Source organism: Urtica dioica, chromosome 3, assembly GCF_054948205.1.
Source record: "Urtica dioica subsp. dioica isolate 48M chromosome 3, U.dioica_male_clone48M_v1_H2, whole genome shotgun sequence".
NCBI classification, from domain to species: domain Eukaryota; kingdom Viridiplantae; phylum Streptophyta; class Magnoliopsida; order Rosales; family Urticaceae; genus Urtica; species Urtica dioica.
The window spans coordinates 32244163-32272151 of NC_142758.1; the positions used below are offsets into that span (position 1 = coordinate 32244163).

Sequence of the window (27989 nt, forward strand, 5' to 3'; positions counted from 1 at the left end):
CGTTTCTGCAACGAGTCGGTCTATTTTGGGAGCCGAGCTGGTCCCACTGTGAAATTTTGAGTGGACTGCTCTCAGTTCGGCCGTCACCGATTCCTTGAATCTTTCAAACTCAGTCATACTGGGTTCACCCTCTTGAGAGGGGCGAAGTCCCGTGCGCACTGGGGTGACTATAGTGACTTCGGTCTGATTGTAAGTATCTGGTTCTGCCGCCAAAATATTGGGGGTGAACATCCAAGAGGTCGTCGAAGGGCGAGGTCCGAAACTTGCTGGGAAGGATCCAGGTGGTGCTCTTGCCGGCGGGGGCGGGGGCAGTCCGGCTGGATCGATCGTAGCTTCAGTGGCGGCCTCTTCTGCAGTCCCTCCGAGCTGGGAGCTCGGACCAGGGGACTGATCTATCCCTTGGGAGACCTTGATCCCGGTGAAATCCAGACGATTTTCAAGCTCATAATTTTAAATACATGTACATGCATATCTTTGAACATAGCTCTGATACCATTTGTTGGAATTGATCTAGGGTTTAAGAAAAAGTTTAACGCTTCAGTAAGCGCCGGAATTTTAAAAATTTTCTTGTAACAAGTAAAACCATTTTACTAACCTAGACAAAGAGCAAGCACATGTAAATAAAAACTAATATGAGCATTAAAGATTACTAACCTTTTAGAAGCTTGAACGTTGAGAAGCTTGTGGAAAAGGTTGCAACATTCGTCTCCCCTCGCAGCACGTCTCTCTTCCTTCCTCGGCAACTCGAGTAACCACGAAAGTTTCTATCACTAAATCACTCGAGAGAAAAAAGGAATTAGTGTGTGGGCACTTTTAAACACTACGACTTAATAACAAGTCTTAAAGTCGAAGAGCTAAAACACTAGGTCAAATGAGGACCTAGGTGCCAAAACCAAAAACGAAATTGAATAGAAAGAGAGAGAGAGGAGTCGGTCAAGTCTAGAGAGAGAAGCTCTCAAATCTCTAAAACTTGGATGAATGAAATGAGGATAATAAGGCTCCTATTTATAGGGGAGGTCTCACCTTCAATAAGGTAGTTTCTTCTTCTATAGAATATCACATATTCATGAGCAAATATTGCCTTATTCCCTCATGAGTCACACGGCCAAGGCAGCCTTCTAGAAGGCTTGGATTTGTTTCCTTTTTTGTTCCTTGCCTTGCCTTTGACTCTCTTGGCCGAAATTCCCTTATGCATGCATGGGAAATTTGTTTCCTCTTTTTCTTTTGGCAAGTATCTTGATACATTTATGCACAAAATATTCTCTCTTTTCCCTTGGGTAGTAGGCGCTCAACATCATCTAGAAAAGGCTTCTAGAAGCTTTTCCATTTGTTCATAACAACATGAAAAATGCCCATTAAGAATTTTCAATAAAATTATTATGAAATGAAATTAATCCACAAGGCCCAATAAAACTAATATTGGCCGAGTGATGCATGTCATCAAATGATCATGTCAAAAAATTTATTGACATTCATTTCATCATATGTCTCAAAAGACAAAAATATCCTTTTGACAATTTTCGTAAAACTTATCTCGTTTTTGTTTTGACTTAGCTTCTAGTTTAACTATTCCTACTCGATGTGATTCGTGACAGTGACCTCATGGACCCAAACGAACAAAGCTTGAACTAAACACTTGGACTCAAAAGTTCACAAACATTTTCCAAGTTTAGTTTAATGTCAACTGACTCCACTAAAGAGTTGACATTGAAAATCTCTCGGTTCAAATGAATTTATTTTCTACTCAAGAATTCAACCAAATTATGATGAGCGGATCAACTGAATATTATCTATGTTTACCCTTCATGAATATCATCAGCTAGTCGGGATTTACAAAATTACCATTTTACCCTTCTAGCTGTTATTTCCTCAACTCCTTTGTCGCTTGTGAATAAGTTAGAAACAATGTATTGACGACGAGCTAACAAGTCACATTGTTTCATCCAAAAGAGTCAAGACTCAATTTGGACACTGGCCAATTCATTTATTCACACTCCAAGGAACAAAGCATGAGGTGATATACATTGCATTTCAGCAATCTTGTACATGAATTCCATATCTATGAGAACATCATAAAGTTACTCATGACATCTTCACAACTTAGTACTTCACCAATAGGTCCTATTCGGAATCACATAGTGAGTCCGAACTCTGACTTTCTCAAATGAGAATACGTAAGCTGTGAAATGGCATGTCTCATTTCAGGATTAAGGTAAGCATGATGCAATTCATACGTAGTGACTTCGAGACATAAGAGGTTAAATGATTTGTTCTTATCTTGTGTCTAGAAGTGCACTGGTCAATTCAGTACCTTCGGAAGATACCTAGAAGAACTATAGAGTCTCCAACTCTCAATGCCCCATAACCAGACATCATAGATTCTCCTAACAATCGTACTGAGGTCAATAGTCCTTTGACCCTTAGATTGCGAATATATCGCTTTAAGCAAACTACATAGAGTTTGTTCATGCAAATCTACATTTGTCTCTTCGTAAGTTGTTAAGTTTGTTTATGGACTAAAGACTGATGTTTTATCATAAAGCTTCAAACAGACGAGGAAGAATGAATGAACGTTTCAACTTTTTATTAATGAATAAGCAATTACAAGCAAGAGTCTTCGTGAGACTTTATTACATCAAATGTACAAAATAAAGACTACAACTCTTCTTGTGGGCACCATTGACAACAATCTAACCGAGCATTAAGAATCCGGTTGGTTTCTTCCTGACTTTCTATTTTTTTTTTGTTCAGCATATCCAGGAATCCCCTGATCCCCGGAGGGATTTTCTCTCCTGATTCATGATGAGTCGGGGTGGAAGACATGGTGTTTCTTTCCTGGTGAACTTGCTTCTTTCGAGGTTGGTCTTTCTGAAATTTCCCACAGATGACGCCAAATTGTTGATGATGATTTCGGGATCGTCAACAATCACAAAGTATAATATGATATATATTCAATTTATTTAAATATGGGTCTCAGAAGACTTCGTGTAAGAAACAAATATTTTAACTAGAAGAAATGAATAAGGACGGGCAAAAGAATAACAATATCTTTATTGATGAACGAGTAAATTAAAAATGGACGAAGTGCCGAGGTCGAGATGGCGAACTCAACAAAGATCAAAGAATTCGAATACAGATGTTAAGGATTGAGTCTTCGCTTCTTCAAAATGAATACAACAGTTGCTATTTATAGGCGAAGAAATGATCATCTCTTGGACACGTGTTGATCAGCTCGCCCTCGTCACATCACAGGTCGGTCAATTCTCAGATCCGGTCTTCTCGGCGATTACTCAGCTTGACCACGACTTCGCTACTCGATTGGCTCAACACGGGCGATCTGTTCTCTTTAGCGACCTGGGCTTGGGCTCCTTGCTCGGAGCCGAGTTGAATCATTTATTGGACTTTGACCGAACCAAGGTCCAATAAATAATAAATATTTAAATTTTATACCCCCACAAATATCCAACTAAAAAGTTTGAAATTTCTATATAGCCAACGTTTCGTAAATCTTAAGTAAATAGACATAAATATAACGTGGCCTAATAAATAGAAGTGACTATTTACCTAATATTTACGTCTGTAAATATATAAAAATGGCTATTTAGCAATGTCAAACTATAAATGTGGTTATTTACTTCATAAACCCTAAAAAAAATTGGCACTTTACCATGTAAACGCAATTTTGAATGATGCATACCTCTCTAAACAAAATGCGTACTTTTTTTTTCATTTCTCAAAAACTACATAAATCTAGTTAATCAATTTATTTTGAAAATCTACTTAATCCATTAATAACATGCCAAACATACTCTTAGCCATTGTTTGACGATTTAGCTTCAATGGAGAAAATAATATTTTAAGGATTATCTTAAGGAGTGAGGATTTTTTTTTCAAAATGAGAGAGAGAGAGAGAGAAAAGGAGATGGAACATGAGAAGGGTAGTGTCCATCCTAGTCTAGAATTTAGAGGTTATTCTATTTGAAGGAGCACACAAGCTCTTACAACAAATTATTTAAACTCATTTAAAATGATTGAATTCAATCTTAAACTTGATAAATAATTTTCTACACGATATTTTAGTTGGTTGAATCTTGAATGCCGCCTTCATGACTGTCAAAGAACAATACAAAGACCAAACAAAGATCCAATATATGCAAGTTGGATGAATTATTAAGGAATAAGCTATTATAGCAGCCCCATTGGCGATCGAATCATCACACGGGTATAATGGTGTTTTGATTATACAATAACTTATATACTGATAAGGATTTTCGGAGATAATTTTAAAAAAAATTACGGACGGTTATGTTTTGAAAGAAAAACTATCAATTATATGTTGAAAAGGGTGTCTCACTTGTTGATGACCTCTATCCGTGAAACACAACCATTTAATGTCAAAGCTGAAAACCACGTAATCTAGAGACTTATATTGGTTCAATCTAAAAGCACTCTCCAAAATAAACTTTTTTTTTAACTGACATAATAGAATCAACGGAAAAACCAGACGAAATCACATTATTTTGTCACTACTAGTTAAGACAAATGTTCCAAATTCTCTCTTTTTAGGCTTTTATAGCTATACCAGTGGTTTAGGTCGATCGTCTTTCATCACCGCTGGTGATCCTCGAATGTATTAGTTTATCAATGAAAATCTCATTGTATTATAAAAGAGGCAATGAATTGTTCGAAGTTTAATGTGGCTCTCACATGATGTGCTTCCGATTCTTGTATTCAATTATTATTATTATTTTGAGATGTACAACGTTTTTACTCATAGAAGTTATACTCGTCATTTAAGAAATAAATTGAGCTTGTTTTATATAATGAAAAATGATGACTCTCTAAATACCTCTAATTTTCAATTATTTCATAAATACTTTATTGAAACTATTTATACTGGAATAGGCCAGAGATCTTAATTATCTATAACTACTAAGCCATAGCGAATTCCCTTCTATTAATGGGCAAACTTCAGTGTACATACAATTTTTTGATTTAAATCCGCATTTAAAATTTTATTATTATAATAAAGCGAATAATAATATTAGAATCATATAATGGTTAAAATATATTAAAGTTAATTCAGTTCATTAACAAAATCTCTTTTACTAGGGACTGAAAAAAAATAAAAATAACCATAAACAAATAAAATGAGAAATGACAAATCATAGGTTTAACTATTGAAGGACACTTGATATTAGGTCCGTCAATCGAAGTGTAACCATTGTGGAAAGGTGTTTGCTTGCAATTCAAAGAGAAATGGGACATCTTCAGCTCGAAGCCACATGTATTCGTGTTCCCAAAACCCACACTTTCATAGAGAAAAAAGGCAAAGAACTTTGGATTTGCTCAAGAAAAGTGGTGAAGAAGATAATGAGTTAAAAGTTGTGTCATGGTCAAAGGAGAGATTCAGACGTGCGTTAGCCATCTATATACTATTAGATAGGGGTGTTCATCAAAACCACCAAACCGAACAACTCGATCATCCAAACTAAACCGCACTCTTTCTTAAACCGCCCCATTAAAACCCGATGAAGTTTGGGTTGTAACTAACCCAAACCGTAATTTTTTCGGGTTGGTTTGGTTTTTTATAGTCGTGAGATTGGGTTGAACCAAACCAACCCGATAGTGTTAATTATTTAAATTTTGTAAGATTACAAATATTTTATATGTACTATTGTTAAAAATATATATATATTTTTTTAAATAATATTATAATTAAATAAAAAATACTCAGTATTATACTTTATTATTTACGACTACATGAAAACAATTGGTAATTAAAAATATGCGTAATTTTTATTTTAATACGTAAATTTTTTAAAGATAAGTAAAATTTTAATTTTATTTGACAAAACATTCTAGATATAATATACGTATATGATTTTCATTCGAGTTATAAAGTCATTTGTCGATAATTATAATCCGAGAAAACCAACCCAAACCAACCCGATTATTTTCGAGTTGGTTTGGTTTGGTTTTACATTTCGATTGGGTTGGTTTGGGTTTTAAAATTAAAAAATTAGTTATAGCGGTTCGGGTTGGTAAAACATGAAAAAATCGACTAACCCAACCCGATTACACCCCTATAGTATTAGATGAGCTTCCATTTAGACATGTCGAAGGTGAAGGTTTTCGGCAATATTCGTCGTATTTGTGTCCAAAGTTTCAAGCTCCATCAAGGGTCACTGTTGCGCGAGATATTTACAAGCTTTTTTGGAGGAAAAAGTGAAGTTGAAGGAGGAGTTGCGTCAACAACGAATTGCCATAACAACGGACACATGGACGTCAATTCAAAACATCAACTATATGTGCGTAACGGCTCACTGGATCAGCAAAGAATGGGTGTTGAAGAAGAGGATCATTTCGTTTTCTCAAATCTCTAGCCACAAAGGAGTATCCATCACTAATGAATTGCTCGCTTGCTTCAACGATTAGGGGCTATCAAATATACTCTCAATTACGATGGACAATGCTTCCTCGAATGACACAGCCATAAAGAAGTTAAAGAAAAAAGGTTAAAGATAGGCCGAAGTTCCTACTTTTAAATGGGGAGTGGTTGCACATAAGATGTGCATGTTACATACTCAACTTGGTGGTCACGGATGGCTTGAAAGAGTTGGCAGCTTCTATTGCCTCCATCCGAGCTGCCGTTCGATACGTAAGATCTTCTCCGACACGGTTAGCCAAGTTCAAAGAAGTGGCGGAAAATGAACAAATCATATCATCGGCTCTTCTATCTTTAGATGTCTCTACACGATGGAACTCGACTTATTTGATATTGGAGGCTGCTGTGAAGTATCAAAAAGCATTTAATGCTTTGGAGGACGATCTTCATTATCAGAATGATTTTGAAGAGTCAATCGACGGCGCACCAAATGAGAGTGATTGGAAAAATGCAAAGGCATTCGAGGGTTTTTTGCGAAGCTTTTATGAGCTAACTCTACAGTTTAGTGGGTCATTGTATCTCACCTCCAACCGCTACTTGATTGATATTGTTCAAGCAAAAGAATACTTGAGCAAGCTTTCCAAATCTTATGATCGTGTAGTGTGTGGCATGGCACAAAATATGAAAGCGAAATATGACAAATATTGGGGGAGGCCTGAAAAGATGAATCGTTTGTTGTTTGTTGCGGTTATTCTAGACCCAAGGTAAATCTTATATACACTATTCAAATTATTTTCTTATAAATGTTGCTGGATTTTAACTATAGTTTGCTCTACCACACACTTACAGGTATAAGCTCGATAACATTGAGCATATTTCACACTATCTATTCTCGGATGAAAAAGAAGAAAATTCAATATCAATAGTGAAGATGGCCGATGCCGTTTTCCGTCAAATGTACGAAGCCTATGTCATTGAGGAAAGTCCTTCAACAACACCAAAGTTTCCAATGTCGAAGACGGCTACAAGTACTACTTCTATCCGTTTATGCACAACCGAATCTCATGATGCGTTCGTGAAGAAAAAATACAACCAAAATGTGGACGAGAAAGAAACGAAGTTGATAAGTACTTGATTGAAGATTGTGAAGAGTTATTGGGAGGAGATGTAGATAATTACTTTGATTTGTTGGGATGGTGGAAGATCAATTCAATCAAGTATCCCGTTTTATCGTGCATGGCTAAAGATGTTCTTGCTGCCCCGGTGTCAACAGTCGCGTCTGAATCGGCATTCTCCGCAAGTGGTCGTATTCTAGACCCTTTTCGAAGCTCGTTATCTCCAAAAATGGTGGAAGCTTTGATTTGTACCAAAAGTTGGTTGAGTTCTTACAAAGATCCCGTGGTCTTGCGGGAATACATGGACGAAGTGGAGGCTTTCAACGATTCAAAACAAGTTGTTACCGGTAAGTTTTTATTTTATTACTAATCACTTTATTATATGCATAACCTTGTTTATTCTAACTTTTATTATTTTATTTTAGATGATGGTGAATTTATAGAAACCGAAACGTCTCAACAAACATTTGAAAGTGCAAATTGATCAAGAATTTAAAGGTATTTCTTAATCCTTGACTTACTTGCTATGTTGATCATGACTCTATTGGATAAAAGTGCAAATTGTAGACGTGATCATGACCCATTTGAAAGTGGAAATTAATCATGACTCTGTTGGATAAAAGATGGACTTGAATTATGCTAATTTTTTTTTGCTCAAGGTAATTATGCTATATGACTCTGTTGGATACTTGTTCAGTTATTCGTATGTACTAATTGGAACTTATGATTTTGTTGGATACTATATGTAGGTGTTTGTTTGCAATTGGAAGTTATGGAAGATGAAGTAGAGAGAATTGTCAATTTAAAGTAGAGGAACCATGAATGATGTTTTTTTCAAGTGATGCATATGACATGTGATATGCTTTTTATGCTTTTTTTATATTGTTGGAGTTTTTACTCTTTTAATTGATTTTTGGATGATTGTAAAATCTTTAAAACTGATTTTCGGATGAGTAGAACTCATACTTTGTTGATTTTGAACAGATTTAAAACTACAAAACAAGTAGAAAAGAGAATTAAGAACTGGTTAACCAATTTTGAAATTGGTTAACCGAATTTTTCGTTTAACCAATCCTAAACCGGTTCTAAATCTGGTTATCGGTTTTAGAAAACTGGTTAACCGAATATTCGGTCAACCGATTTTTGGTTTTGGACCAATGCGGTTCGGTCATTGGTCGAAATTTTTAAAAACCGAAAATTCGGTTTTGGTTTTCAATTTGGTCCAAAACCGAACCGAACCGAACCGATTTCACCCCTACATAAGAACCTTATTGTAAAACAGATTTTTTTTTATACATTCAAGGGTTTTATGTTCTGTAATAATAATTAACTTTCTGTTTTACTAAACAAGTGATTACGAATAAATTAAAATATATATATATATATATATATATATATATATATATATATATTTCTCTCAATCTTAAATGGTAGCATATACCAGCAATTTGTGATTTCAGAATGACCAACAAAATTAAACTTAAGAATACTCCCTTCTGATTTCAATGGAAGTATGCTGGCAAGAATTATATACAAGTGCATGTACAAATACTCGCCTTTAATGCCCATACTATAACAAAACGCAGAATAAACGGCTCTACGGACACAAACTGAAATCATACTCGAAAGAAAAACCAAAACCAGTCGCCGTGATAATGATAATACAACATAGATTACAAACGCTCAATACTCTTTTCCGTTGACAAGCTCTCAGCTTTGGCAACTAACAATCGAATGAATCAGAAACCCGATACAGACTTGATTAAAGCAAAAGCACGCTCAAAGTTGAAGGGGAAAAAATGTAACGAACCAGATAACTCAGCGATGCAACACCGTTTGAATAGCCCTCTGCTGGCTCTGAGTCAAGCTCTGTGGATTCATTAAAAGAATTTTTTTAGTAAAGAATCTAGTTATATTTTCAATCAATCAAGGTTGCTGAGATGAAACAGCACTGAAAACTATGTTCATTATCGATGAGAATTTTAACAGCTTGAGCAAAATTCAGAAAACCTGGCAGAGATGACTGAATACTAGCCCATCCGACACCGAAAATTTTACAAAGAACTCTGCAAGATAACTAGCAAGATTCATCTGATATAAAAACAAAACAAAACAAAAGATCAGCTTCAATTACATATTACGTCGTCTCTCTAAATGTTTGGGTTTTAATAAAGGTAAAGAACCTGATTAATGGGATCGGATACACTGATCAAGTCATCCTCATAACCATCGTCTTGATCCTAGGAAACAGAATGTATTAATAATATTGACGAGTGACATGACTTGAACACATAAAAGTTGCCGGTTAAGCAAAAAACCTCATTAAAAACGTTAGCCATTGCTTCGAGATGGCCATGGCTAGGCTTGCTTAGTGAGGTTATGCCGGCTGAATATAACAAGTCTTTATCTGCTTCCACATCCTCTGCATGAACTTCTTCCCAGTCACTATCCTGTAAAATGAATAAAGTCCGTGAACGTGCTTCAAGCTCTCTATCATAATCTATAAACGATAATCACATGAAAACATCACTTTAATATGATATTTTTACCTCTTCATCGCCGTCCACGACTTGTTCTTGGATTTCAACCAATGAATCTGCCAACAGACCCAAAATCTGCAACACCAAGGAAACCAAAACAGCTACTTTGTTTAAAACTCCAAGAGGTTCCATTTTCCAGCGTTCTAACCAATCTAATAATCTGATTTTTGCAATAAAGTTATAACTTTGAACCCTCAAACTGATTTTCTTTAGAAGATGAATCTAAACTTGGGATACCTTAGCAGGAAGTGGGATGACCGTCCACTGATCTGGGGCTACTTTAGCTTTAGAGCGAGTGGTTATTCCTGTTGTAGCCTTTACGAGAAGAAAGCATCAGGATTTTCAATCCACAGGCTAAAATTAGACAAAGGGGGAAATGTAAAAGAGAGATAACCTCGATTAGGTTTCCCTGAACATTAACTTTTGCAAGTTCTTGATGTCTTGTAGAAAGCAATAAAGCTAACGCACTTGTAGCCACTTTAATTTGATATGCCCCATGAATCTCCCCTGAACGCAAAGTAATAGATTAGGTGTTGAATGACTGTAAATCCAAACCTTAATTATTTATTTATTTATTTATAAGAAACAGATGTATTATTAATAAATGAGTATATCCAAACATTATCGCATCTAATATGTGTTTGGAATAACCAATTCTACCTTGTTGCTTGGTCCATTCAGACATTAAATACGCAAAAGAGTTAGCGTGACCTTCAGCTGGAATGGATACCAATAAATCGATGAACTGCTCAACATTTGGTGCACTCAAGTGGGCCTACATTTTGGATAAACCCGACATTTGATATCGATTAAAGTTCTGATGTGCATGACATCGAGTACGAGTAAAGCAGTGGAAATAGAAATTTATTTTTATCGTGGTAACTAGATTATTTTCACAAAGATACTTCTTGAAGAAAGGTTGTGTATACTGTACAAGAAATTTAAAAGCATTCAAGCTGGTGTAAAAAAATAAAAAGGTTGAAAGGGTGAAAGCATACCAGTCGAGCAAAAATGACTACCAAAGAACTTTTCAAGCCTGCAATTTGGACAGATTGCATGCGCCTGATAAGCGCAGCAGACAGGTCTCGTATATGGGGTAGCATCTGTGATGGAAAATGCAGAATAAGTTGAAGGACATAACTCCCAACAAATAGAGATCCAGAGCTTTCCAGTTCAGGATCTAGAAGCCTGCAGTCATTGGTGCAAAACAGCAATCAGAAAATGATACGGCATTTTTATTGCCTAGTCTCAAATGATTTTCAGTCTTAAAGTAGAAGCACGAAGAGGGGCAAAAAAAACCCGAAGGGAACATCTGGAAAGTTCATTAGAGATATAAATCATCAGATTGAAATGTCAAAACAAGAATTTCACAAAAGGAGCTCGTTTTTAAATAAAAAGGAAATCACTTCAGCACATTCTTACAAGTCAGTTGAAAATGTCATAAGCAGAAGCATCTAAGACTAATATAAACTTAAAACACATGGCGTTATGAACATATAGCTCCTAAGCCTGGAAAAAACAAAGTTAAAAATATGAAATTTTTACATTTGATTCTAGAATACTCACTGTTCTACTTTTTTTTGTTAAGACATTCTATTGATTCTTCTATTACTGAACAAAGAGGATTACAACCTGTTATATCCGTAGCCGAGCGGCAGGCTATCAAACAACCAGAATAGGAACGAAGGACTGAAACACGACTATCTCAAATACTAGTACCCCAACTAATTATTACCTTGAAACAACATCAAGAAAACTTCTCATCATAAATCCCGAGTCACCCCAATTCAGCATATCTTGCTTTCCCCCAGATATCAAGGCTGCTAAACATTCTGTTGCATTCTGATTGAAACATAACACAGAAATTCATTTCAACTTATTATATGTACGCAAAATACAGATATAAGAGGAGAAAGATTGATTCACGAGTAGTGGATAACCTGCATTTCACTATGATCATCTCTTTGAAGGACAACACGAATAACAGAATCAAAGCAAACATCGTAAACTGCTTTCACCACATCAGCTGGAGAATTCTGTACAAAGCTAAAACAAACATTAATCAACCATTTAAAAATGTCACTGAAAGGATAATCATGAAATGTGATTCACAACTATTATATATATATATATATATATATATATATATATATATATATATATATATATATATATATATCCTTGCCTTTAATAACATTGTCAAAAGATCCAATGACCCAGCTACTAATCCGTCAGGTTGCTGCTGGGGCTGGCAAACCACCAAATAGATATCAGAAAGAGATCCCAGAACAAAATCCTATTGTATACAAAACTAAATTTTATCCATAAGCAATAACCCGTACTTTGTTCAAGATAGGCCCAACGTAGGGTAAAATTCGAGATACCAATGGATGGATACAACCCGGAGAGTTTTTGAGTGCCTGGAGAAAATTTTCAAGAAAATAATTATCTAGTGCATTACACTAAATACATGGTAAATACAATGTCAATAACAGTATTATTTATCCTTGATAAAATTCATGAGTTAGAAATTTAAAAGCAACGTATATTATTCTAAACAATTAATTTTAAATAGAATCCACTTCATACTGTTGTGTCAATGTGGAACGCATGATCTACAAATCAGGGGAACAAGAATAAAGTCCCTATCATTACCTCCAGAACCTCAGCTGCGTCAATACTGATAAAAGGATCCGAAACATGTGATACCCACATATTAAGGATTACAGGGGAGATAATAGGCTCTATTGTTGCTGCTAAATCATGACCTATAATTAGCAGGAAACGGACAAAGAATGCATAAGTGCTTTTATGTATCCATACAAACAATCAACGCAATAATGTATATGAACATACCTGCGGTAATACACGCCTGTAGTGTTTCCAGTACTAAGTGTAAGGTTTCATCGGATGCCTGATAGAAGAGAATGCAAGCTAGTCAGGGCACAGATGTGTATATATAATTACGTGCTAATATATATTGGCTACCTGATTTAGGAGATCTATAAGTGATGAAAATAAACTCATCATTTGGGATTGGATAACTCCTTTTTTAGCTTCAGGTAGTAGTTGTGAGAGTGCTCTGCAGGCACCGACTTTCACAGGAGGTGGCCTGCAGAAATTAGTCAATATGCTATTCATCATACAAACTAGAAAGCATGCTATTATATTACACAATCACAATTGTCTGCACGTGATCACATGTTCCTAAAGAGAGAATACTTACACGTCCATGCCAATGGCTCTTGTAGCAGCATTAAGAAAGTGCTCGAGAACATTGGCGTTCATCTGCAAGCAACGAGAGCTTTTTGAATTTTACACTATTTTTTAAGGAGGCTATTGCAGAAAGTTGAGGAATTAAAGAATTACCATAGAAGAGAACTTGGCAATTGCTGAAAAAATACGAGCATAAAGAAATGGAAAGTCATGTACTCCTGCACAATATAACAGTGTTTGCAGCCCTTTAAAACTGTCAGCAATTTTATTCTTTTTTTGCTTTCTGATCTTACATTCTTATTATCATTCCATCACTTGGTTATCGTTTACAGAGAGAGTGAGAGATAAAATACAGTGCGACTTTACCCACCTGATCCACTATCTTCAGTGATTATACGTTCCAGCAGGTCTCGTAAGTTAACTTCAATGTCTCCTGAACCCTGTCCAGAAAATTGAAATTCTATCAACCGAGAAAGAATCAAAGTGCTGAGGAAATAAGATTATACTCTCTTAACAACAAGAGGGAGGACGCCACGGGAAAAATAGAAAGATAAATACTGACGAACCTCAGCTTCAAGCAATTGTTCTGACACAGAAGCTAAAGCAAACAAGGTAGCCTCTCTCGTCTGCAAAAATATACCGTGCAAATGACAAGGAAAAAGAGTTACCCGGAGAATTAAATAAACAACAAAACCACGGGGAAACAGGAACATTCTACTTTTTTTAGACTACAGAGAAAAAGATACACATATATATATATATATATATGATAACTGTGGTGTTTGCGTTAGACCCGACTAAAGTCCACAATGCCCTGACATTATCAACCGGGAGACTACCACAGTGATCCCAATTGTTGCGTCTAGGGGGAATCAAACAGAGGACTGACTTATATATATATATATATATATATATATATATATATATATATATATATAAGAACTGATAAAATGCAAGCCATTCAGCAGATCATGTGAATAAGAAATTGACACGCAAGTTTTTTGAAGCCGGATGAGAAAACAAGCAGACTAGGGGTCGCTGCTTTAAATGAGTAAAGGGACAAGTACATTTTGAACAGGCAGGATGAAGTAACTTATATATTTTCTCCATATGGTAAAGTTTCACAACTTACTCTCCACCAGATTGGAGAACCAGATGCTTTTTCTCTTTGAGACTCACTAAATCGCTCCTTAGCTGCATCTATTATGGCACTGATTCCTTCAATTCCTGCCACAACTGCCACTGCTTCCAGCAGAAGTGCCCCTTCAATGAAAACATGATGTTTAGAGTGGCTCTGTTTAAGCACGTCAACAAAATAACGTAATGCAACCATAGCCACTAGTCGTTCTTTGAGAAAGCATATATTTCTGTTTTAAGAAACTGTATATTTATTGGCAAGTCAGAATTTGCACCGTAGTGAACCAGAATAAAACCAAGGAAACCAGACAGAAAGCACACCAGACTTTTAGATACAGTCCTCAATGATTTATTAGCAAAATTACATATCAATGCAGAGATACCCTGGAACTCTTCCAAAGTCCGAGCTTTACAATGGTAGCCTCTGCCACAATTGTTTACTTGAACAATTACTATTACTACTAATCTTAAAATATGACTCGCAAACAATTAACAAATTACTTGCATAGAGGATTCAGAGAATTGTGTACCGATCAAATACGAGGCAAAAATCGCTACTTCATCCTAAGACTCAGGTATGCACCAACGAAATTACTATTACTAAACGTTAAACATTAAACGCACACAGAGATGAAAAGTGACTCATCAAAATACAAGCACTAATATATGTAAAAATTATTTGCAGCTTGTAAAATAAACAGCAATTAATTTATTTTTAAATAAACTGCAATTATTGCAGGCCTCAAATTCTTAAATTAATAAGTGACTGAACTACATTCCAGTGCTAGACTCACCAGAAACTCGGGAATCATAGGTTGCATCATCTTCATCAGCAACAAATTGATTGGCATCCATTGACCATGTGTGGACCTTAAAAATAATAGTAGAACAAGCCATGAGTTGATAGTGGCAACAGAATTGTATCAAATCGAAAACCACTGCTACCCCATACATATAGCCAAAAAAGAAACTATTATGTGGCGTATCCTCGTCAGTTGAAAGGTATTCATTACCCATAAACCAGCTAATGGTGGTTACAGCTTTCCGTTGATATAATAACAATAGTAATGCATCAGATCAACAGATTAAATATTTGGTATGTTGAGATTTAATCAATCTGCAACGGTAGTATTGAATCAATGAAACAACTGTAGTTCTGAAGATTTTTTCCTTGGGAACTTATAGGAGAGAATTTAGAATTTCAGGTTTTTTTTTTACTATATCTATGTTTCTTTAAAGGTACTAAACGTTAATTTCCCCACAAATTCCAGTTTAGACGCTAAAGCAATAAGAAACCATACATTTAGCAATTAAATCTTAGCAGAAAACTTTTAATACTGCAGATACAATTAAGCTATGACAGTGTGTTGATCGAATGCAAAAACCATGCAAAGCAAGTTCATGGAATAATAACTAGTATTTATGAAGAAATAAATGGCATATACAAGAAAAATCTAAATTTCAAACATAAAAGACCATGAATGTTCTATCTAATTTTTTTTCAAGTGTGAAAACCATCACAGGTAATATGAATAGCATATTATACAAATTACAGTTTATAAACTAAAATTTGAACCTTTCCATGTAAAAAGGAAAGGAAAAACTACCTGTTGTTCAGTCATCTGCATGAAGCCAATGGTATAGTACACCAACTCTTTGATATTGTTCAGAACAATCTACAAACCATGGTTACAAAAATGTGAATACATAGGGATTGAATAGATAAAAGGAACATAGTCAAAGCTTCAGCCAACCTGGAAAAACTTAGCATGTCCCACAATGGTCAACAGAAACTCAAATAACTGCACAGAAAATAAGATTAACATGTTTATCAATGAAATGAAGATAAATTAAACAGAAGTCAAGGTAGACTTAGAAATCATGATTCATTCAGCATCCTGACAATTGAGAAGAACTAAATGAAACTAGAAGAAATATATGAGTTTAAAATGTTGGGTACTCTCTTTCTTTTACCAGAAACATGATTTTGATAAGCCTCCGATCTAGTTCACCTATGTGAGGAAGAACAAGCGAGGATATATTTAATTTTTTATTTTATTTTATTGGTCCTTGGGGGGAGGGAATTCTAATTAGTTATGCTATTGTGTGGGTCCACTTTTTGTTTTCGGTTTTGGTGTATAAAAGAGAATATGGTAGGAGAGAAGAGATTCATTCTGGTATTGCGTAGTACTTTGTGCTCTAGGAGAGCACTGACCTTCTCAAAAGGTCAGGTGGCTCTATCAGATTGGTATCTATGATTTAAATTATAATTATGATTTCTGATAAACAATGCTATATTATAATTTATTACATTCCAAACAAAAAAAATGTATGCATCTGGAACAACATGTTGCAATTATGGCCTATTTTGTTATGTCCCGAAACAAACAGAAGTAGGTATTGCAGCTATACCAGGGAGAATACACAAATCTTAGAATAGCTACCTGGATGATAAAGGAATCAAAGCTTCTTTCTGAGCCATCAGAATCATATCTTCCATCATGTAGATCTTCTGCCCCTTCAATAGATGATCTTACTCTCAGAGATGTTACAAAGGTTTGCCACAACGGTCCGACAATAACTACAAGAAACAAAGGATATCAGAAGCGTATAAGTGGAATTCTAAGAGGGCAAAAAAAATTAAAGGAACTTATCTTTTGGTAAAAATAAATAAATAAACATACTCATAAATTCACTTTCTGTAAGGCTAGGGAAATTCTGAACAAACTGATTTAAGCACTTCAAAACCTGGTGACGAGTGCAAACATAAATATTGAGCACAATGCTTATTTATATAACAGTGAGTGCCCATTCTGATGGTATGAAAAACACCAAATATTACCTCCATTCTGATGCTCCAATCATCAGGATCTTCAGGTTGTACTGGTTGATTCAGAATGATAGAAAATTGATCCATCCATGGTTTGAGCATAGGTAGCATTAATGAGCTGATTTCAGTCTAAATACAAACATAATAGTACATTAGAGCATGCTTAATCTCTCAAAACTATATTACCTAAAGAAAAGAAACAAGGGATAAGTATATACCCGATAAACACCACTCATCACCCCCAACATCGAGGTGCAAGAATAAACAATTGAGAGAGCTTTTGCGTGCAAGGATTTATCATACACCTGTACGGGAAAAAATGTGGGTTATCACTCATCATTGCATATATATTCATTCTCTTCACATTAATCAACCACAAAGATGGACAAACTAAAATTGAAAACCATATCCACGCCCCATATACAACTTTTATATGACAGCCATAAAGGAGTAATCCATGGTACTTATCCAAAGCAGCCACTAACTAAACACCCATATCATTCCAGCCCAACTGGACCCAAATTTGAACACACGTAAAACACCATATCTTCAAAGCCATCGAAATATAATTATAACCCTCTTTCCTCCAGATTAAATCAAGCAAAGCTCCCGCTACAGAGGTCATGATCTTATATCCTATCGTCCAATGCACATGATTTGCATATTTCACTCGGAATTAAATAAAATCTGACAACCGAAATGAGTAGTACATACCTTAAACATCTATAATTACTAATCAGGTACTGCTAAGGGTACCAAATTTGGATACCAAATGATGAGGCAGCATACAGTAAAACCATAACTATCAATGATACTATAAAGACATGCATAATATGTATCCAAACTTTTCAAAATAACTTGTCGTCCGAGGTACCACCCTTCTTAAACAGACCTTCAGAAAACAACGGATCGTACCAAAATCCTAAGGTAAACTGTCATGTGATCCTCTATTGGCTCAAAACCAAATACCTAAATAAAAACTGATTAGCATACTTTTACATAATAAATTAGGTAAATAGACATCACCAGTTTGTAAAGATAAAGGGTTCCTGACAAAAGAAAAATCCAAAATTCTCATCAGCGACATGAAGTCTTACCTATGAATCCGACCATATCAATCATCAAAATTAAATTACTTCTCGCTTACGTATTTACATTATTAATCATCAGACTAATATCACAGTGGAATTTCAGTGTAATCAGAAAAAATAGATGCATTAAAAAAAGAAAATGTGGAATGGCAAAGATAAAATACAGTAACCGCTTAAAAAATAAATAAATAAAAAATAAAAAAAAATCAAATGGAAGCTAGAAGGTAAAACCTTTCAAAAATAGCTTTCGCACTCCGCTTTTGTAATTAGGCTTTAAGCCCTGTTAATACAAAGAGTTTTGTTTCAAAAACAAAAAATGGAAGCTAGAATGTAAAACCTGAGTCGATGAAACAATGTTCAGCAAGCACGGGAACAAAACAGGTACTAATGTTGGCACCACTTTATCATCCAAGTCTCCAGAGAGAAGAGTCAAACACCTCAAAGCTCCATGCACTACAGAGTATAGGAGAAAAGTCGTAAATTATTCAGATATAAGACTCAAAAACCATCTATAGTGTACTGGAAATAGTACTTATTTTCAAGATTCAAGTTTGTTAAATTATTGGTAGAAATCTGAAAATAGCTAGAACAGCTCAATTACCTCCATGCACATTTGTTTGATCATCAATTAACTTCAGAAGGTATGGCAACAAGTCTGGCCAATCTTCTGGCCAATCATAAACTGCAATCGATGCAATAGCCATACTGATCGCTGTGCATATTTTCTTATAAGAGTCATCCAGAGTCAACAATAGTAGTCTGCGTATAACTGTCTGATAATGTAACCATAATCTGATTAGAATTAAAAAAAACAGCGATGAAGTAAAATGAAAACATATGTCACACATTAATACAGCTAAGATATGAATATTCTTTCATCACCATATAATGTAATTTCACACGATATTTTTTTCAAACATCATTTCGAAACATGATTTTGAGTTTGCAGAAGCCTTTATGACTAATAAGACCAGGTCAAAAACTCGCCATCATTTTCCACTGTTACAATGATAAACAAAATTATTCACGCATATTATTGGAATCGGGAGTCATGTGGATATTGCTTCGTTTCTTCCTTAAGCTCAATGTAAGAAAACTCACATTACTTAGATTCTCAAAGATAATCCACTACAGAAATTATCATATCTACTGCATCTATGTTAAAGGATTCCATACGAAATGAATGCGACAAAACTATCATCAACAGAGTTAAGATATATACAGGAAATAATAGAAGTATACATGCAATTGGTCTGAAACTAGAAGAGAAAATAATTCAGTTCATCCATTAAAAGAAAATGTGAATGTAGAAAAATGAAATTTGAGTGTGTAGTTCCTCTTTTACCAATTATGAGAATAACGAATAATGTGGTGTATCAGAGACTCAGACCTTTTCGTCACCAGAAACAACAGGATGTTCAAATGATTCCTCGCCCTCCTGCCAGTGTTTCTTAATAAACTGCTTGAGGATGACAGCGGCTAGGTAAAGCAGGTCAAAGATAACAAGGTGGGCAAAAAATTGAGATAGAGAGACAGGGTATGACAACTGATTTCTCGATGATTATTAAATAAATGAAGACCTTATGTAAAAAATGTATCTATGAAGATTAGTTTTTCAGATGATACCAACATCAGATTAATATTCATTTCTCTCAGCACTACAATTTTTGTTTAACTTAATTACCCAGGAAAATACTAGAGTCTTATAGGTATCTAATAATCCCCATAACTACTTTCTACCTGCCTTTATGTTTATTACTCCACGAGAGATATCGAAGGAAATTAATCTCTGAAGCCTACTCTCACTAATTTATCGATAAAACGTAGAAAGAAATTTGAAATTTTGAAATGTACATGCTACACGAGAGTAAGATTACTTCTTCCAGTCAGCTAAAAACACAATATTGTACACCGAATCATGACAAGTATTTATAAATAAAGCACACTGACTAACCCTTTTTTTTTTGCTCGACCAGTACTCCTAAATTGACAGTTTATTAATCCCTTTAGCGAAAGAGGAGGAGAATATCGCGAAGCCAAATAGTGAAGATGATCTTCAATGGGAAAAGAAAAAATAAAAAGGATATTTGGCGCAACCCCGAGGGAAGTTCTCTGTTTGATGCAACCTTCACAAGTGCACTTCCAAAACCTTCAAAACAATCACAAAATTATGTAAGAAACGTAAATGATAATCATATCGAAATAGTACTGTATACTGAATTGAGTGGCTCATAAACCGAAGTTGAAATAGTAGCACCCAGCCAAAAGAAGGAATTAACAGGCTAGCTCAAAATCATTACAGCCTTACATTTGATCTCGAACCATTCAAACATTCCACATAAATTCAGTTAATTCCGAACTAGATTTGCGATACTATATTCCCAACAAACACTTTACCACAGAATGCTTAACAACAAGATCTCTTGAAATCGCCGGAAAAATAAATCCAAAAGAACCATCATTTCCACAAAAATAACAAAATTCAGAGACAGGACTAGGGTTTGAGAACTGGAACATACCTGGCTGTAAAGAGGCCTGAGTAAGCGAAGCTTCAGCGAAACAGCGAACCTCGTGGTTAGGGTCGAGAGTTGCGGACAAGCAACTGAGAAGCCATTGCTGGTCCTGATCGACGAAACCTTGTGGGACCGCCATTTTCTCAAAAACCCTAAACCTTAGGGATCGGAGGGAAGAAATAAATATTTGTCTTTCGATCGGAAGGTTTTGGGTTTTTTTTCCCTTTTCCCGCTTCGAGTGTATGAGAGAGAAATGAATCGCGGCTTAGTATATATACCAACTCCTCCTAGCTTTGAAACAACTTGGCTTATATAATGAATGACACAATTGAAATTTTATGCTCTCTTAAAAAAAAAAAAAAAAAAAAAAAGAACTTGTCCAAATGGTTTCACACACAATTATTCAAGAATTCGATTTATACGTGAGTTTGGAGTGAGATATAACAAAATAGAATTCGATTTATTTCAATCTAACTCTTTTTTTTTTACTCAATTATGAAAGAAATAAATAGTGAAAATACAAGTACAAAGTTTCACTATTTATTTCATTCTATTTTAGATTGAAATATTAATAATATAAAATTAGTCTATTTAATTACTATTTATATATGTTAGAAAAGTTATACCAATTATGTCACATCAAACGTCAAACTAGTTAACTATGTCACATCGAATGTAAAAAGAAGAAGATGCGAGTTGGCACAAGAGAAAGAAGAAAGAGACAAACGAAGAAAAGAATAGTAGTTTTGGCCACCATCTCACTGTGGAACCACAGAGCTCTGGACGACACAAGCAATCAATCGTAATCCCTCCATAATTTAATTTTAATAGCACATCACTTATCAATCATCCTTGAAGAAACATATGTCAATTGACTGGAAGTTAAGGTTGATGGTGTTGGAAGCTTTGCTTCCACGACCATGGCTTGATCGTTTTGAGATTTGTGGTGAATTACGGTGTCTTTGATGCTTTATGTTAGTTCACGATCTGATGTATTTTGCTGGTGTAGATGTTCTAAGCTAGACGGATCAGCGGTGGATGAGATTTTTAATGATACACTATTTGTTTGGATTTTGTTTGTTCTTGTACTTTCGGTTAATATGAGCGCTTCTAGTCGTGCTTCCGATTAGAGCTTCACGAGCCGCAGCAAATGTGTCCGTCGAAGTCGATGAAGACTCTGAAGCCCCCTATTCTTTCGGATTTGAACTTGCCCTCGTAGGTCACTCTGCCCTACCAGAAAAATTTTCCTTTGCCTAAGTTTTTTCCCCGGTGCAAGTCTCCCGCGCACAATCAATCATCAGTTCAGATGTACTTTCCCGATTTATATATTTGTGTTTATACAGTCAGATCAGTATATTTCCGTTTATTTTGTGTCAATGTTTATATAAATCGGTGTTACATGAGTTATCTTCTTCTATGAAGCTTACTATTATTTTTGTGCTTATTTGTGTTAATGTCAGTATGTGTATGTAAATTTGTGTTAATTCTGGTATATTTATATTTATTTGTGTTAATATCGATAAATTTGTTATAGACACGCTACTTAAATAAATTGAGAGACTACGACGTAGCCTTCGAGCACCATAGTGAAAAGCGAAAATTGGAGCAGAGAAACAAACTCATCATACATATATATATATATATATATATATATATATATATAATTATATATAATTAAAAAAATAAAAAGTCAATAAACGTGGTTATGATCAACTCATTTCATTTTGGAGAAACTTAAATATGATATTTGCTAATAGCTATAGAGCCCCATATTTTATGCGTGGTTATCACAAAATTACATATAAAATTATTTTAGTTTATTCTAATTTGCCAAGGTAATTAATTTTGATATGCGATAGATAAAATAACTACACTAAAAAAAAGCCATTAAAAATATTAATTTTTATGGAAAAAATAGAAAATAAATAACACGAGACACACATTAAAAAAAAAAGTTAATTAGAATTTTTGTATGATATTGCTTTATAAATTGTGTACCAAGTATATACATGTTATATATGTAATGTGTTTTATTTTAGTTTATACACAATATATATGAACTATAGTACTTTAATAAATAAATAAAATTATTATTATTTAAATAAGAAGAATTTGTTGCAATTGGCCAATTTCTTAGCTTCTTTTAAGATTCTAACCAAAGTTTTATTTTATTAAGAAAATAGTTCACCACACCCGCAGTAAGTTTATTTAACTAAAGATTATAAAATGAAACTTTGGCAATTTTTTTAAAGTATGGTGGGCTATTGGGCTACTGACCTAATTGCCCCTTAAAATTTATAGAGAAATTGATAATATTATTTTTTTGTGTTAAAAATAGAGTATTGGGTTTGAGAATAAATATTGCTTGATGTGATAAAAATTACATTTTAGAATGTAAGAAATTGCATAATAGAATTTTAGGTCAATTGACTGGATGAAATCACTCATTCAAGCTTTTCAGTAGGCATAGTTTGAGCTGTCGAGCAAAGGAGCACGACTCCCGGACTCTCATTCCTTGAAAATGTCCATCTTAACAAAACAGTCAAATAACAAGGAACACACCCAATATATGTTGGATGCCTGCTCTAATACCAATTGAAAAAGTGTGTATTGTTTCGTGATAGCTCTTAACGATATTCTTAACAAGTTATGTAACACAAGTTAATTTACTAGATTGGTGAACAATTAAAGTTATAAATAAAGAGATACATAATTATTTCCAAGTAAACGAGAGATGGTTTTGAAACAAGTAACAAAATTAAATAAGCAAAAGCAAGAGTAATCACGAATTTTCAATATAAGAAAAGCAGGGGTCACGACTTCAGTGGAACTAACTAGGTCGAGGATTTTGAGTTCGAACAGTAAAATCTATTCCTATGGATGCTAATCTCACTCTATAAAAAAAAATATCAACTAGCCTTTCTCAAGTGTTCTAGCAAATTTTTGTAGTTGAAAGATTGTTATCCTATCGGTCTCTAATACTATTAAAACAACTACACACAATACGAGAAAAGTTCAATCGATTACACCAATTGCATATAGTTTTCTGCTTACCTAGGTCAACGATGAAGACATGAATAAAAGCACGATTCTCAACTCTTTCTCAAGCAGTAAATAATCCTAGGTAACAGTTCTAATGGTGATCGAGGACTAGAAATCATTAAGCACAATTCATATTAAGTAATCCATAATAATGAAGCAAACAAGTATTATCTAATCCTAACAAATCTTCTAACCATTATCAACCCGGGCTACATCGCAACCCATAAGAAACCTAACATCTAATGGTGTTCATGATCATCAACAAACAAATAAGAACAATAATTGAAAGCATTAAGATGAAACATGAAAGGAAAACAATATTCATATTAATCTAAGCGATGTTCAACAAGGATTCAAACAACTAAAAATAAAATGAAAAGAAGAAAGAAGAACAATTGAATTTGAGTTCAAGAGACTTGATGGATGCGTCGATTCCAACGATAAAACACTTTTTTTCTCTCTTCAAAAAGTTGTCCAAAGTAGCAAAACACTATATGAGAAACTAGAATAAAAGCTAAAGTGTGTTTTTTGGTTACAAATTTCGGGTATATAAGTTTTGGGTTATATTCAGATCAATTTGGGCCCTTGAATGGGATCCAATGGCCCAAAACCTTAAAATACGGAAACAAACTGTAGCGACTCGAAATTTAAACTTAATGTTGTAAGTTAAGTTCATAAATAAAGGACGAGAAAATTATGGGATTAATTTTCTAAGAATCATTTCCATCATTTTTGGGTTGGAATAATACGTTTATCGAATTAGTTTAAATATATTAAGGTAAGGAGAAATCTCGGAATGAAATGAAGGATTTATCGAGTTCGTCTCGAGTAATAAATTATTTTTCGAGGAAATAGTCCGGAGATAATTTAAGAAGATAAATTCTCAAGGACGAGAATTATTTCCGAGAAACCTTAAATATATTTGACTTAATCGAGAACGTACGAGAAAATTCTCGGTTTGAAGCTCTAAATTAAATGTTCGTTCAGTTACGGTTGAAGTCACAAAGTTTTGTGACAAGGATGTAATCGTCATGTTTTTCTGGGCTCATTTGAAAGAAAACTTGAGTTCTGGGCCAGTTTAACGGAAAAGGAAAGTACGAGGGGTTTATTTGCAAAAACAATTTGAAGAATTCTTCTACATTCTTCTTCTCCTTTCCCTTTTCTTCTTCTTCTTCTCCTCATTTTCGCTCACGCCACCTGCAAAAGAGAGCAGAGAAAAGAAAAAAAAAAAAAAAAAAAAAAACACCACCGAGAAACCTTACCATCCCGACCACCTTTTCCACCACCTCCTTCTTCCTTTCTTCTTCTTCAGTCTTCAGCTCCAGCCACCGAGCCGAGCACCGCGCGCGCGTCTGTCGTGGCCGAGAGAAGAACGCCGCGAGCTGCCGTGGCCGGCCGACCGAGAAACGAGCGCCGGGAGAGGGAGAGCACACCCGAGGAGTTCGAATTCACAAGAAATTTGGTGAGAATTCTAACCCGAGATGTTTTTTTTTTTAGATCTAGGGTTAGAATGCATTTTGGGGATTTTCGAGTTTGATGAGGATTTCTATGAATTGATGTGTCTTGGATGATTGTTTGGACTCCGTTGTGATGTTGTAACTCGGAATGATAGATTGAAATCATTGAATTGGAATTTTCTTTGGATTTTTGGCCGAATTTTACAAAATTAGGGTTCCTCGTTCATGAAATTGGGGGTTTTGATTCTGGACGTGTTTTAGTGATTCTGAAACTGTTTTGATGATTCTTGGATTGATTTATGCTTGGATTTGTGGTGGTTATGGGTTTTTGGACAAGTTTGAAGGGTTGAAGTGGTTTGGCCGTGTATGTTGTTTTGGCCGTGCATGTGTGTAAGTGTATTTGTGTTGAGATTGGAGTTGATCTTGCTGTTTGGCTGAGGAATTGTTGATATGTTTTGTTAGCTCGGGTTTTCGGTGATGATTCGATTGTAACGAAGTTGTCTCTTTGTTGTGAGTTATATTTTGTCGAGAGTTTAGGCTCGTTTTAGGTGGTTGCACAAGGCTTGGAGCAGCGAGTTAGGGACGGCGAAGACGCTGTCCAAGGAATGGCGGAGCTGCCGCTCGAGCGTCGACGAGGCGAGACCGGACAAGACAGAGAGGAGGCCAACGTTTCGGCTTTGGCTCGGAGACTCTTGAGTGTCCGTTTAGAGTTTTGCGAGTCAAGAATTTTTCCGAGTCTCGACTTGAGTTATTGTGACGCTTAAGTTATTTTGTACGAGTTATTTCAGTTTGGCACGTTATTAAATTTTATTCTTTAAGTTGGTATCGATGTATGTCGTAAAAGAAAAGAATAATAAATTATTATATTATTATTATCAAGCTCGTTTATGGATTTCTCGGTTACTCGAGATTAGTAATAATAAGATTGGATATTTCTTTTGGAATTTAGAAAAGAGAAGAACGAGGCTTGTTTATTAGGATTACTTCTAGGGTTTTTTTGAGATTGATCGTAGTTTCTCGTTCGAGTTTACACTTTCTCGTATCGTTTGAAGTTTTGTTCTGAGAACTTGGTTTCCTTATAAGTGGATATGTCTTTGGGTTATACGATTATTAAATCGTACGTTTGAGTTTGAGTATTGTGGATTACTCATAGGATTCTGATTCAAGATCGGTTTGATTTACCGTGATAGGACTCAAGACTGAAAGTCGTTTAGAGGGTTCACGGAGTAAGTGAACGTCTGGATTCTCGGTTTTAGTGAACGTTCAGGTTCACAGGACGAGCGAACGTCTCGCGGAAGAGCGACATAGACGCTTACTCTCGAGGTAGGTTATTATAACCCTTCTCTCCTGATTTTATGGTTTGGCCTCAAGTATATATTATTTTTGAAATGAAAATGGTTGTGAACGTGCCACGAAACCTAAACCGTTCTTAGAAAATGTGGCGGAACTTCATCTCAGGATATCTGATCATGAAGTTGAGAATATTTTCGATATTATACATATATCCCGTATTTGCGAAATAAAAGGTTTTGTATATCCTGATAGAGCCGGGAACGTATATATATGAAGCGGATAGTGCAGTCGTATATATATAAGGGTGTGGAGAGTGCACCATTCTGATCAGAGGACTATCACGAGTTATGTTGACAGGGGCTCAGGAAATAGTATACGTTTAAATGGGCGTAGATGCACATTTAAATTCAATTGCATTTCTTGCATTTACATTTCTAGCATCAGCATTCCATCATTTACATTTCTGTCATTTACATTCATGCAGTTTACATTCTTGCAAGTTATACTTGTGCGTGTATGGTGATTTACACGTATAAGACTATTATTATACTTGTACGTGTATGGTGATTTACGCGTGACAAGGATATTATTATTATAAAGTAAATATTATTTTCGAAAATCTTTTTAAAAATCAAACCATTACTATAGCACCTACTAAGCCTCAGGCTCACCCCTATTTCCTCAAATTTTTCTTATAATCAGGATGTGAGAAGGAGAAGGGTTAGGAAGACCTCGGGATAAAGTGTGGTCGAGAGTTTGATGGTTTTCGCTGGATAGACTATCAAGTGTCGAAGGTTGGTTTTATTTTTCGTTTTCTTCCTTTTATCTTTGGACTTGTAAAGTAAATAACTGAGTATGCACCGTGGGTTAGTTTTGTAAAGTTTATTAGTTTATTTTATATTCTTTAATCACGCCTCATCTTTTCCCGGGGCGTGACACAAACAGAGTCATAAATCTAAGAACCCGCGCCATGCGTAGGAGGACACGCGGTGCGCAATAGATATTGCGTGGCACGTGATGTGGCGCTCGCGGCACACGAAGACATTTTATGAGCCTCTATCTGGAATGGAATTTAAAGCGCGGAGCGTAGAGATAGAATTTCAGGCTTCTTTTAATTGGATGACTTTGTTTTGACTTGTTTTTGCTCCTAAATGCATCAAAATGGCTCAAATAAGTTTCCAAGATGTCTCGGCTCTCAATTTTCACCCTTTATTAGAATTCATTATAAACACTCGAGATAACCGTCAAATACACCTAAGGATTGTTAATGTCGATTTCGGGATCGCCAACAATCACAAATTATAATACGATATAGATTTGATTTATTTAGATATGGGTCTCAGAAGACTTCGTATAAGAAACAAAAG

At 35.1% G+C, this 27989-nt stretch overlaps 2 protein-coding genes and 1 long non-coding RNA gene across 4 annotated transcripts; 2 read left to right on the forward strand and 1 right to left on the reverse strand.

Annotated features, from left to right (window-relative positions):
- The first annotated feature begins 6116 nt into the window (after positions 1-6116).
- LOC149402587 (zinc finger BED domain-containing protein RICESLEEPER 2-like) lies at positions 6117-7523 on the forward strand. The gene is made up of 3 exons (XM_089608450.1): positions 6117-6368; positions 6518-7152; positions 7238-7523. Exons 1-3 carry the CDS (start codon positions 6117-6119, stop codon positions 7521-7523), a joined length of 1173 nt encoding a protein of 390 aa, XP_089464576.1.
- A 1454-nt stretch (positions 7524-8977) lies between these two features.
- On the reverse strand, positions 8978-21117 carry LOC149402588 (ARM repeat superfamily protein). The gene is made up of 33 exons (XM_089609208.1): positions 20837-21117; positions 20405-20466; positions 19708-19800; positions 18919-19090; positions 18655-18770; positions 17445-17531; positions 17239-17355; positions 17081-17144; positions 16841-16977; positions 16151-16198; positions 16004-16072; positions 15191-15266; positions 14392-14522; positions 13826-13885; positions 13630-13699; positions 13413-13477; positions 13270-13331; positions 13032-13155; positions 12900-12957; positions 12699-12811; positions 12386-12463; positions 12229-12291; positions 11984-12079; positions 11779-11885; positions 11042-11231; positions 10704-10818; positions 10438-10550; positions 10281-10358; positions 10053-10118; positions 9822-9953; positions 9687-9743; positions 9514-9594; positions 8978-9372 (listed from the first exon to the last, which is right to left on the reverse strand). The coding sequence occupies exons 1-33, from the start codon at positions 20967-20969 to the stop codon at positions 9322-9324; spliced, it is 3084 nt and encodes a 1027-aa protein (XP_089465334.1). The 5' UTR covers positions 20970-21117; the 3' UTR covers positions 8978-9321.
- Positions 21118-25040: 3923 nt separating this feature from the next.
- LOC149402589 (uncharacterized) lies at positions 25041-27756 on the forward strand. 2 transcript variants are annotated; one of them, XR_016296194.1, is made up of 3 exons: positions 25041-25334; positions 26520-26652; positions 27325-27756. It is a non-coding gene; the product is annotated as an uncharacterized LOC149402589 (long non-coding RNA). The 2 variants fall into 2 exon arrangements; XR_016296195.1 differs by lacking the exons at positions 26520-26652; positions 27325-27756 and adding an exon at positions 25845-26306.
- The last annotated feature ends 233 nt before the right edge of the window (positions 27757-27989 follow it).

Bases quoted from the DNA above. Each gene is read 5' to 3' on its own strand.
- LOC149402587 (XM_089608450.1), top strand. From the start codon at position 6,117: ATGTCGAAGGTGAAGGTTTTCGGCAATATTCGTCGTATTTGTGTCCAA. The intron at 6,369-6,517 runs GTTTTCTCAAAT...TAAAGAAAAAAG, and splicing joins TTGAAGAAGAGGATCATTTC to GTTAAAGATAGGCCGAAGTT. The intron at 7,153-7,237 runs GTAAATCTTATA...ACACACTTACAG, and splicing joins GCGGTTATTCTAGACCCAAG to GTATAAGCTCGATAACATTG.
- LOC149402588 (XM_089609208.1), bottom strand. From the start codon at position 20,969: ATGGCGGTCCCACAAGGTTTCGTCGATCAGGACCAGCAATGGCTTCTC. The intron at 19,801-20,404 runs ATATCCTTTTTA...GACCTGCTTTAC, and splicing joins TTCCCTCGGGGTTGCGCCAA to CTAGCCGCTGTCATCCTCAA. The intron at 11,886-11,983 runs GTTATCCACTAC...TGTTTCAATCAG, and splicing joins ATGATCATAGTGAAATGCAG to AATGCAACAGAATGTTTAGC.